We start from the raw sequence: 11,656 nt of genomic DNA on the forward strand, positions 1-11,656 counted from the left end.
GAGGCCCCGCCCCGCGGCCGCCCAGACCTTCACTCTCTTAGCATAATCTATACGGTCCCAGCCTCGTTTGCATGGGGTGACTGTTGGCTTGGGACCCGACGTTCTAGGTCCCGGTGGCTCTGCCAGAGTGACCCCGGCGCCTCGCGTTCCCCCACAGGGCGCGTCCGGGCTTTCCGCACGACCCCCACGTCGACGCACCCCTGGGCACTCAGCCTCTAGGGCACAGCCCCACCACCCAGCCCCACCCCGCAGCCCGGTCTCTGTCCAAGGTGCTGCCGGCCCGGGACGTTTGGACGGGTCAGGTCTAGAGCCGGCGCTCCCCTACTCCAGGGGTGATCTACCCACCGGCCCGACTCCTCCGGAGCGCAGGAAGGCGCGCTGAGATGCCCGGGCCTCTACAGGTGTGCCTGACGCACCCAGCGCCCTCGGGCGAAGCTCTACCCTTCGGGCCAGGCTTCTTCGAGCTTGGGTTCGGCCGAACTCGTTCCCTGTTATTGCCCACAAGGCGCATCTTCGGCACCAACCAGGACAGGCAGGAAACGAAGAGAAAGAGCCAGGGGAGAAAGTTCAGTCCCCGCCCAGATTCATCCTAAGGAGGGCCCAGAAAGGCATCCTGTTTTGTGCTTAACCCCGCCCACAACCGGCATCCTCCTCCTCCCTTCTCCGGGACCCGCCCACCCATCCTTCCGCCTCCGAAGTCCCTCAGTCCTTTGCATTCCACGGGCGTCCGAGAAACTCTTTGCTTGGAATGTCCTTAATTTGCATGGACACACCCAACCCTTGGCTCCCGTACCCTTATTAACATAGCCCTTCCCATCATGTAAGAACTTGGCGGAGCCCTATACCAAAATAGGTCCTTTATTCAAAGTCCATGGCTGGTCTTTTGACCACTTTTGTTGACCTCTCACATTTCACTTAGGGCAGCAGTCCAGGACCACCCCCAAGAGGGTCTCAAAGACCCGTGAAATCAGAGACCCCCATATTAAGGTCTATGAGGAGGGTAACCGGATTCCTCTTGTCCTTTGGCCTTGTCCATCTGGACTCCGAGGATCAGGCCAAGTTCCCAATAATAACACCAGATACTTCCTGTTTGATGTCTGTCCTCCACGAGGTGACCAAAGGCCGAGTGCGGCATAGCGTCTCAGGTGTCCATCCCGCCGGCGGAGGGTTCGGTGGACCCTGGGGGTCCCGAGTCAGAGAGCAGAGATGAGTGAGCGCAGGGAACTCTGGCTGGAGGCGCTCAGGGGCCGGTAACTCGCGGCTAGACCCTCAGCCTGGGGGTCCCCGGGGGGGCAGGGCAGGGCCACCCCTCGAGGCCGGCGGTACCACACGGCCAAGCTTCTCCCAGGGCCTCGGGAAGGACCCAACGCGGGGGCCCCTTTTCCTGGAGCCAGCAGACAGCTCCTAAAAAGGGAGCAGAGGTCAGCCGAACCCCCAACCAATCTCATCTCCGGCATCCTACATTGCCTGTGATCCCGTACGAGATGCCCCGTGTGGACCCAAGGCCTTGTCCCTCAAGAACCCAGGAGTTCCTCCCAGCCCCGTTCCCCTCGTGGGCCCCAGCTTTCCACCAGGAACCCCGCGCCCCAGGGCACCGAGGCGTCAGGTCCCGGGCTGGGTCCGCCCTCCAGCCCTGCCCCAGCGCGCGCACCGTCGGCGCAGCAGGCGCAGCACCGACAGCAGCAGCAGCAGCAGCACTGAGACGGCCGTCACCGTCGAGAAGACCCGGGCTGCGGGCACACGGGTGCAGTGAGGACAGGGCTTGGAAGGGGCCTCTCCCCAAGCTCCCTCCCGCCTCGCACGCCCGCCTCACCCCCCATCGCAGCTTCTGGAGCCCCAGGCCTGGGGCTGCAGCTCACGTTGGCCCCGTCGGGGGGCGCTGCGGGGGTCTGGGCCGAGCCCTTGGGGGCCGCCCAGTCCTCGGCGGCGTCCTGCAGCCCTGCGGAGAGGGGTGTGAGGTAGGGTGGCGGGGGAGAGGGCGGAGGGGGAGGGGCGGGGCCTCACCGCGGTAGGTGAGCGCGAAGCCCTGCGCGTGGCCGCGCGCGTCGCTGCGGAAGGTGAGCAGCAGCGCGGCGACACGCAGGCGCAGCGGCCCGGGCGGCGGCGGGCGGGCGCCGTCGAAGGCGCGGAGCAGGCTGCCCGAGGCGGCGTCGCGCAGCTCCAGCCGGTCGCGTGGGTCGGCCAGCTCGAAGAGGCGGAAGGTGAGCTCCAGCGCGGCGCCCGGCGGGCCCAGCGCCCAGCTGCAGTTCCGGTCCGGCCCGTACTCGTCCGGGAAGTCCGGGGAGTAGATGACACCCTGAGGCGCGGTCCAGTTCCCCTGGCAGGAGCCCACGGACACTGTGGGCGGGGCCGGCGGTCAGAACCCGGAGGCCCCAGGCTCTTCCCTCAGGGGGCGGGGCCCCACGTCGGAGCTCCGCCCCGCCGCAGCTAGGCCCCGCCCCCATCCCCTCCGCGGGCCCCGCCAGCCCCTTCCGTAGACCCCGGCCTCACACCGTTAATCTCCTGGTCAGGGCACGCCTCCACCCAGACCCTGTCGCTGGCCCCCAGCCCAGGCCCCTTCTCAGCCCCCGCCCCCAGCCTACGGCCTCCAGGTTCCCGATTCCGCCCCCTATCGGGGCATCGCACTCTGGGTCCCACCCAGACTCCTCCCCTCACCCAGGCCCCTCCTCCCCGCCCCCTCCTCACCTTCGTAGATGCCCAGGCGCCCATCGCCGCCGCACAGCTGGCCCGGGTGGCCGAAGCAGATCTGGTCACAGTCGGTGGCCGGGGCCGGGCGTCCCCGGGCCAGGTCGCTTTCAGAGCCACAGAAACAGGCGTAGCCAGCCTCCAAGCCCGCCAGCTGGGGGCACAGACCAGGTGACCCCAGAGGCAGGGGCCGAGGTAGGGGTGGGGTGGTGGAAGCCAGGGGTCGGGGTCGGAAGTGGGAATCGGGCTGGAGGTTCAGAAATCAGTGTCAAGGTTTGGCGTCAGAGTCGGGAGTTGATTTGGGTCCTGAGGTCAAGGTCAGGGGTCACTGGTCGGGGCTGGCGGGCAGTACCTGGTAGCCTTTCATGCGGCAGAAGCGAAGGCACACCTGGACCGTGAGCTTCGTGGAGGTGCCACTAGGGCCGCTGAGGGCCGGGGGTGCCCCCGAGTCCACGAAGCAGCCCAGGTACCCGGGCACTGGGGGGGTCAGTGGAGTCGGGCTCTGTCAGGCGCCTCCGAAAACGAACTCCCTCCGGGCAGCCCCGCGCTCCCCCCTTGTCCAGCCGGGCCCACTCACTGTGGCACGTGGGGATGTCGCAGTAGCGCCAGTAGATGCCCTCCTCCGACTCGGCCACGTAGCACCACGGCTGCACGTCTCCGTCGGGGTTCCTGCGGGAGGAGGAGAAGTGGTCGGAATCCCACTGCCCTAAGAGCTACGAATCCCGGGCTGCGCCCCACGGTCTATTCGGAAACTAGCCCCATGTGTGTTAGTTGAGCGCTCCTCCGTTCTCGCACAAATTCTGGTTTGCCCCACGTGCTTCTGGATGTCGACTTCCGAGCAGACCGTGGGAAGCCATTAAAGGGGCCCTGAGGGCTGATTTTAGGTCTTCAGCTGTTGCTAGGACGTGACCTCATATATGAGGACTTTGAGGCCATCTGTAGTGTTCGCCCCCCACCCAGCCATGGGCCTCGGCCACGTCCCTTGCCTCGGAGCCCTGCCTTAAAGCAGAAGTGGTGAGCCCAAAGCTTTGAGGCTCAGCAGAGAAGTGCCCTTTCGCTCCGCTTGGGCCCTGCCGCTCCAGACAGCAGACAGGGCTCTGAGCCTCCAGTCCCTCGGTCACCGCTAGTAGATGCCGCGCGCAGAAGTAGTACGGCAAGAGCCCACCCAGCCCCTCACGCCAGGGCCCGCCCTCTGACGAGGCCCCGCCCGCAGGGGCCCCTTGGGTGCCCAAGACTGGTCCTTCGCTTCTGGCCCTGCGTGAGGCCCTGCAGAAGTTGGGCACGTAAGGCGGGACCCACGGAAGAGTCCCAGCGCCTAGCCCCGCCCCCAGCTCAACTAGGCCCCGCCCGTCGCTTTGGCTCCGCCCCCGACCCTCCCGGTGGACCCCGTACTCGCCCAGAGACCTCCGCTCCGCCCACACGGAAGTCCTGCCCCGCCACCAGCGAGGCCCCGCCCCTGGCCCGGCCCCTCACCGACAGAAGTTGTGAGCACCCAGCCCCCAGCGGCCCTGGGGGTCGCTGGCGCTGCTGTAGCTGTGCTGCTGCGTCTGATCCCAGAAGAGGCAGGGACGGCCGGCCCCACGCGGGCCCGTGCGGTTCTGGTGGCCGCGGTAGTCGGCGCCATTCACCTGGAAGCACTCGGACAGGCCTGCACGGCGACGGCAGGGCCTGGGGAGGTCCGGACCCTCGCCCGGCATCCTCACCCGCCGACGCCAGCTCCTGTCCCGCTCCCCAGCCAGTGCCCCCGGCGGCCGTGGTGCCCTGGGGCTGCTCAGCTGCTCGTGCCACCTGCTCCCCAGCCTCGGGACCTGGATCCTAGGCGCGGAGGCGGTGGAGGGAGTGGTGACCACGGCCCAGTCGCCGGGCCAGGACTCACCTGGGCTATGCAGGCTCCCTGCGGAGGCCCCGCGTGGCGGCAGCAGCGGGCGGAGGAGGAGGAGAAAGAGGAGGCCCCGCCGGGCCCGTGTCCCCATCGCCGCGGACCAAGAAGAGGTCGCCCTGGCCCACACATGCCGCCTGCCGTCCCCGGGGTCGCTTCGGGGTCTCCCAGGCCACATGGGGGGCGTTGTCCTCTGACCGTCTGTCCTCGTCCCACTCTGGGCGGCGCTCTCCGTCTGGGGCGGGCGAAATATCTCCCGGGGGTATTTGCCTCCTAGGGTTTCTGCCCCTGGAGGCGTCTCTCTGCCCCTGTCCCTATTGGGGGTCTCCCCGGGGGTGGTCTTTGGCCAGGGGCGTTCTCCGTCCTGCCTCTCCGTGCTCGGGGTCGTGCTTCAGCCTCCACACCCGCCCCCTCCCGCGGCGCCTCGCTCTCTGAGTCTCCTTTGCCCGGGTTGCCAACGCGCTGGCTCCTGCCCCCCTCGCATCCATCCGCGGATCCCTCCCCCCTGGGTCCCTCCCTCCCCACCCCATCCCCCGAGGCCGGGAAGCCCCGCCCGAGACTGGAGCCGAGGCAGCAGGTCCAGACGCCTCCCACGCCCGCCTCCCCCCCACCCCCCGCCGGGGACCCTCGGCGTCCCAGCTCTCGCCGGCCCCCTCCCCCTCTCAGGGTCGGTGCAGGTTCTAGTGGGAGTGTGTGGAGGAGGCCAGGCCGGGCTGGTGGACAGAAGGACCCCAGTGGAGGACATACGAGACCCTCTCCCGAGGCCACCCGCCCCCGGGACACGCCGGAGTCTCCGGCTCACAGGCACTCTTGAATGAAGTGCACGCACGCACTCCCACTCAGTCACCCATTCACTGTCAGAGGCTCACACCCCTCGCTCCCCAGGTGCCGACGCCTCTGGCCTGACAGAGGAAGTGCCACTCCCTGCCCCCGCACCCGCGAGACAGGCGGGAATGGTGGACGCTCAGTCCTGGACAGGCAGGGGCAGCTGGTGTCTGGGGAGGAAGGCAGCTGCGTCCCTCGTCCCACCCTGTCCCCTCCTACCCTCCCCCTTCTCTCCCTAGGACCCCCAGCCCAGGCTCGCTGGAGCCCTCGCAGCGCCGAGGAATTCCCCCAGCGGTGCCCCGCCCCACCTGGCGGGGGAGGGGGAGGGGAGCAGGCCCGGGCAGGCGTGGGGGGAAATTCCCCGCCCCCTCCCCCTGGGCCCGACTCCTGTGAGTCCTCTGATCTCCCAGCGCCGCCCGCCGGCTGCCCCCAGGGCTTGGGGGGAGGCCAGCGCAGGTGCGTGGGAGCGCGGGGGCCGGTGAGGAGGCGGGTGGTGGCCGGGGCCCAGAGCGGCCCTGCCCCACCCAGATCCCCTGCGCCGCAGTCCAGCCTCCCCACCCCTCAGCGGGCCCCCACCCGGCTGTCCAGCCCGGAGGACCTGTCCCCGCCCTGGCAGCAGCCCCCCCCCAAGATGGGGGACACAGGGAAGGTTCTAGAAAAGCCAAGGTGGCCCTGGCGGTGAGAGACCGGCGGAGACCTCGAAGTTAGTGCTCCACACGCAGGCTCTTGCGTCCGGGGGGCAGGTGGCGCGTGGGGGAGCAAGGCAAGGAGGTGGGCTTGCTGAGACTCGAGGCCGGCGCCCGGGTCGCCTCCTAGGGGACTCCTCTCAGCGGCCAGGCTAGCGCAGGCTCCCATCGCAGTTTCCTGTCCCCGCTGAGCACTGGACTGGGAGTCTCACCTGTGTGCGCTAGCCCTGCCCCGGGAACCGGTCTGACGCTCCCCCTAGCGAGGGAGCAGCGGGGCCACCTGTCGACTGGCCCCCTTCTCCCTCCTGCCCATGAGCGCCGGGGCTGCGGGGGCTCGGGGACGTCGTCCCAGGCTCTGGCCAACAGAAAGCATCCCAGGGCGTCAGGCCTAGGCCGTGGACGATGGGGGTGCATGGGGAGCCTCATGTTCCTGGGTCTCAGCCCCACTGAGGAAAGGGGAGGTGGGGGACAGGGACTACTAGATCACCACGTGAACGGGGATCAGAGGCGGAAGTGCAGGAGGAGCTGGTCCCTGCCCTGGCGAGAGGGTGACCAAAAAGGATTGTCCATCTGGTCCACTGTACTTTGGCCCTCTACTCCCAGTAGGCCTCAGTTTCCTGCAAACAGGGGTATCAGATGAGAGGGAGGGGGTGCTCACTTTCAAAATTTGGGCACTGGGATGAGAGGCAACATCCTCATTGCAAGTTCCAGTCCCAGGGGGCTCATGGAATCTCCAACTAAGGAAGGCCTTGGCCCTGGCCCCTGCCCCCACCACTTCTGGGGAGTTCAGAAAAGCCCCCTGCTGAGGGGCCCCACAGTTCCCTGCTACCCCTGGTCCCTTGGCAGCAATGGCACTGCTGTTGTGGGAGGGCTGGGTCCCATCTGCCCCCATCCACCTGTGTTTACTGATCCCAGCTCCTCCAGCTCCTGCACAAACAGCTAGACTTCCCTTCCCCTCCTCCCCTGCATTAAGTGTGGCTGTGGGAGTGAGTGCAGGCCAATGGCGCGGGCAGGAGTGATGCCTCTCGATACTCAGAGTCAGGGCCGAGGGAGGGCGCTGACCAGCAGCATTAGCATCCGCAGGAGCTTGTTAGAAATGCGGAATCTCAGGCTCCACCCCGGCGCTCCTTCATGAGAACCTGCATTTAACAAGATCTGCAGGTGTTCAAGTATGGAAAGCACTGGTGGAGGCCCCCGCCAGGTCTGGCCTATGGCAGCCTCAGTTTCTCTCTCCTCCATTCACCAACTGAATAGAGGGGATGCCCAGGGCTAAACAAGGGTGGAAGGAGCTGGATTCCTGAGTGACCTTGTGGAAGGCGCCGCCAACGAGAAGTACCAGCTTGGGACTCTGGGTGAGTGAGAAATAAACATCTGTTGTGTTAAGCCACTGAGACTGGGGGCTTGCTTGTTACAGCAGCTGGCACAGCCTACCTGACTAATACACCCTGCCACCCCCATTCAGTTCTTGTCTTCCGCATTGGTTTCCTAAGGCCACTGTAACAAAGTACCACAGACTGGGGGCTTAAACAACAGAAATTTATTGTCTCACAGTCTGGAGGCTGAAAGTCCGAGACCGAGATGTCAGTAGGGTTGGCTCCTCCTGAGAGCTGTGAGGGAGAATTTATCGATGCCTCTTGGTTAGCTTCTGGCGGTTTGCTGGCCATCATTGGCATTCCTTGGCTCACAGAAGCATCACCCCAATCTCTGCCTTCATCTTCACATGGCCTTCTCCCCGTGTGCGTGTCTGGGTCCAAATTTCCCCTTTTCAGAAGGACAGCAGCCATATTGGATTAGGGGCCCAACCTACCCCAGCATGACCTCATCTTAACTAACCACATCTGCGACGACCAAGTTCCAAATAAGGTCACATTCTCAGGTACTGGGAGTTAGGACTTCAACACGTGAATTTGGGGGACACAATTCAACTCATAACATCTCTCAATTTTTTTCTTGTGCTTTTCCATCCATGCTGCCACCTCCTTAGTCTGGGCCACCACCATCTCCTACCTGGACAAATGGCTCTCCCAAATGATATCTGACTCCCTGCTCATACCCTCTGCAACTCCTCCAGCAGCCAGTCTTTCTTTTTCTTTGGTGGGAGAAAGGCATTTACTGCAGGTACCTTCTGGCCCTTGGCCATCCACTCATCTTCTTTTTTATCATGGTAAAAAACACATAACATTAAGTTTACCATCTTAACTATTTTTAAGTGAATAGTTCAGTAGTCAAGTATATTCACATCATTGTGCAACAGATCTCGAACTTTTTCATCTTGCAACACTGAAACTCTACACCCATTAAACACTGATTCCCCCTCCCCTCCCCCAGCCCCCGGGAACTACCTTTGTACTTTCTGCGTCTAGGATTTTGAGTACTTTAGATATTTCATAGGAGTGGAATCGTACAGTATCTGTCCTTTCCTAACCGGCTTATTTTGCTTGGCATCGTGTTCACCAGCTTCATCCATGTAGTAGCACAGGACTTCCTTCTTTTTTCAGGCTGCATAATATTCCATATGGATAGGCCACATTTTCTTTATCTATTCATCTGTCAATGGACATGTGAATCACTTCCACCAGCCAGAGTCCGACAGACATGGGACAGAGACCCGAGCAGGACCCCGACCCTCATCCACACTGCACTCCCCTCATGCATTCAGCCAGTCATTCAGTCGATCATATCTTTAACAAGTATTTATGAGCACTTACTGCATGCTAGGCAAATGATCCCTTCTCTGAAGTATTGGAGGTGGGAGGGAGAGTCAAGGTCCATGTCAGGGCCCCTCTTTATTTCCAAAGCTGAGGGGCCCATCTAGTGCCCTCAGAGCCCTGGGAGGGACGGTAGAGTGGGCAGCCAGGAGCGGGTGGGCTCTGCAGAGCTGTGGTGAAGATGCAGCCTGAGCCCGGCGGCTGCCCTGTCCTTGGTTGGGCTCCAGAGACCCCCTTGGGTGCCTCTGGCTTCTGGTCCTTGAACCAGGTAGTCAGACCTGATACGGACATGAGGGAGAGAACATCTGGGGCAGGTGCTCCATGATGGGATTGCGTTTTAGAAAAGCCCCTGGGTGTCATGGGGATGGAATGCAGAGAGGGGACACTGGAGGCTTCTGTGGTCATGCAGGCGAATGGCTGGGGCTCTAGGTGACTCAGGGGGATGGAGGTTTATTAATACAAGGACCGCCTGAAGGGTTGTCTTTACCATATAAGTGCCTTACATGGTGCTATGGACTGAATGTGTGTCCCCCCCAAATTTCATATGTTGAAATCTTAGTCCCAGTGTAACAGTGTTAGGGGCCTTTGGGAAGTGTTCAGGTCAGGGTGGAGCCTCATAATGGATTAGGGCCTTATAAGAAGAGGCCAGAGAGTTAGCTAGCTCCCCCACACCCCCATATGAGGACACAGCAAGAAGGTGGCCGTCTGTAAACCAGGGAGGGAGCCCTCACCAGAACCCAACCCTGATCTCAGACTTCCAGCTTCCAGAACTGTGAGAAACAACTGTCTGTTGTTTAAGCCCCTCCTTCCTGCCCCCCACCCTGTCTATGGTATTTGTGATGGCAGCCCAAAATCCACAAACCCCTCCAGCACCAGAGGAAGGAACTCCCCCTCAGCCTTAACACATAGGGAAAGAGGCCGAAGGAGTGACTGCTGACGGGTCTGGCGTTTCTTTTCGGGTGATGAAATGTTCTGGAATCAGACAGTGGTGATGGAGGCACAACTTGGTGAATATACTACCAGCCATTGAATTGCAGAGTATGTGGATCATATCTGAATAAAGCTGTTACTGAAAAAGACAAAAAGAACTAGGCAGGGGGGCACTGGTGGGCACTGACAGCTGGCAGGACAGCAGACGGGCAGGGCGGCAGGGAGGACAGCCCTGGGTTTCTCCGTGTGTGGTGGAGCCATGAGACGAGGAGGACGGCAGGCCGATACTCCCCTTCACCGCTCGCGCCCAGTGCCCATGGGACGCCCAGGACCAAGGCCCCGGAGGCCGCTGGACATGCAGGTTTGCTTGCAGGAGGGAGGACCAGGCTGGGGCTGCATGTTGACAAACTGTGAACCCCGAAAGTGGCTGGGCAGAAAGAGGCTGAGGTCCAGTCCCCAGCACACCAACCACTGCGCTCAGAGGTTGTTGGGGGCTGAGGAGCCCAGGAGGGAGGCTGGGAGGGGACACAGGGAGGTGGGTGGAGAACTCAACAGCTGCCATCAGGGAGGGATCAAGGAGGGGCGGCCGAGGACGAGCTCTGAGACGCATCCGCTGACTTCAGGGACAAGGAGGTCCTTGGTGCCACCCTGCCGAAGCCATCTTGACAGAGGATGTGGGGACAGGAGGTGGAGCTGGGGCCAGAAGGGGGAGCGGGGTCCATGAGCAGTGTTTCCATGAGGCTCACCTCACCACCGTGGGGACAGGGACTGGGGGCCAGGGCTCTTAGAGCCAACCACTGCTCCCCACTTTAGAAATCTGAGTTCCTTGTTGGTACTTTCGCTACTCCTTGTGACCTTTTTATTTTAAATTTCATAATTGAGACGTTGTTGCACACTGTCATACAAACGGGCACAGAGACACACTACCGGTGCCACACGGTGCAGACACGACAAAATAGAGTTTATTGGGGGAAACTAGCAGCAGAGTGGGAGCAAGGGCAGAGGAGGGCAGCCCCGCCAATTTGTCACCGTCCCCAAGGTGCCAGCTTCCCAGACAGGGACCTGCCCCTGTGCGCCTTGCTCTCTGACAGGGACAGGGTAGGGGGCGTCTCTGGCCCTGGAACCATGGGGGAAGTGGAGGTATGAGGGGGAAGCCTCTGGAGCTCAGTGGCTGAGTGGCCGTGGGGCCATGCAAGGTGACCGCAGTGTCCAAACTCACGTCCATCTGAGAGTCCTCAGTCTGAGCCACATGGACCATTCCTCTGTCTTCCGAGGTCAAAGCAGGCGTGGAGAGGAGGAGAGTGCACCAGCCCTCATCATGAATGTCCGGGAGGGGAGAGAAGCCCATGTCCTTCCTCCGAGTCTCCTGGCACTGTACCCCAATGTCTGGATGCCTGGAGCCCAGCCAAGGCAACAGCATGGGACTCGGGACCAGGGAAGTCGCTGGCCCTGCAGAGGCCCCATTGAGGGGCTGCAGACCCAGCAGACTGTGCAGGCTTTGCAGGTGGCTCAGCACTTCTTGCCAGGCACCTCGGGCCTGTGTGAGGTCCCCCTTCCAAGGTGAGACAGAGCCGAGACCCAACTGGTGGTGGCACAAACTTGACCAGCCTTGTGAGTCTAGGTGCGTTCCCCTAGGTGTGGCTGCCTCCCGTGGGTGTGCACATTTGTGGCATGAAGATGGCTCTGGGATTGGGGTGTCGCATCTGCTCCCACAGGGCCGGTCTTTGGCCTTGGCCGTGGGCAGGTCACTGTCCTGGGGCAGTGTGCTTCATGGCCCAGAGCACTGCCCCAAACGTAGCCCCTGTGTCGAGTGTCCACCGCCGAGGGCCATCAGCATGATGGGCACTTTGGCAGATGCCTGCCTCCCGCCTGCAACGTGGCTGTCACGTTTCTGGGCCGTCTTAACCGCTGGCAACAATGGGAGGTGAGGGCCCCGTGGAGCT

General features: G+C 62.8%; 1 protein-coding gene across 2 annotated transcripts; it reads right to left on the reverse strand.

Annotated features, from left to right (window-relative positions):
• Window positions 1-793: 793 nt before the first annotated feature.
• On the reverse strand, window positions 794-4,970 carry KREMEN2 (kringle containing transmembrane protein 2). Of its 2 annotated transcripts, none has more exons than XM_058570597.1 (9): window positions 4,562-4,970; window positions 4,159-4,333; window positions 3,263-3,354; window positions 3,038-3,162; window positions 2,686-2,839; window positions 2,005-2,337; window positions 1,814-1,939; window positions 1,652-1,730; window positions 794-1,404 (listed from the first exon to the last, which is right to left on the reverse strand). In XM_058570597.1, exons 1-9 carry the CDS (start codon window positions 4,740-4,742, stop codon window positions 1,194-1,196), a joined length of 1,476 nt encoding a protein of 491 aa, XP_058426580.1. In that variant the 5' UTR covers window positions 4,743-4,970; the 3' UTR covers window positions 794-1,193. The 2 variants fall into 2 exon arrangements, with proteins under 2 accessions (XP_058426580.1, XP_058426579.1); XM_058570596.1 differs by having other exon boundaries at window positions 2,686-2,932.
• Window positions 4,971-11,656: the final 6,686 nt, after the last annotated feature.

Source organism: Diceros bicornis, chromosome 26 (assembly GCF_020826845.1).
Source record: "Diceros bicornis minor isolate mBicDic1 chromosome 26, mDicBic1.mat.cur, whole genome shotgun sequence".
Lineage (NCBI taxonomy): Eukaryota > Metazoa > Chordata > Mammalia > Perissodactyla > Rhinocerotidae > Diceros > Diceros bicornis.

Bases quoted from the DNA above. Each gene is read 5' to 3' on its own strand.
- KREMEN2 (XM_058570596.1), bottom strand. From the start codon at position 4,742: ATGTGGCCTGGGAGACCCCGAAGCGACCCCGGGGACGGCAGGCGGCAT. The intron at 4,334-4,561 runs GTGAGTCCTGGC...GTCGCCGTGCAG, and splicing joins AGGGAGCCTGCATAGCCCAG to GCCTGTCCGAGTGCTTCCAG. The intron at 2,338-2,685 runs GTGAGGAGGGGG...CCCCGCCCACAG, and splicing joins GCGCCTGGGCATCTACGAAG to TGTCCGTGGGCTCCTGCCAG.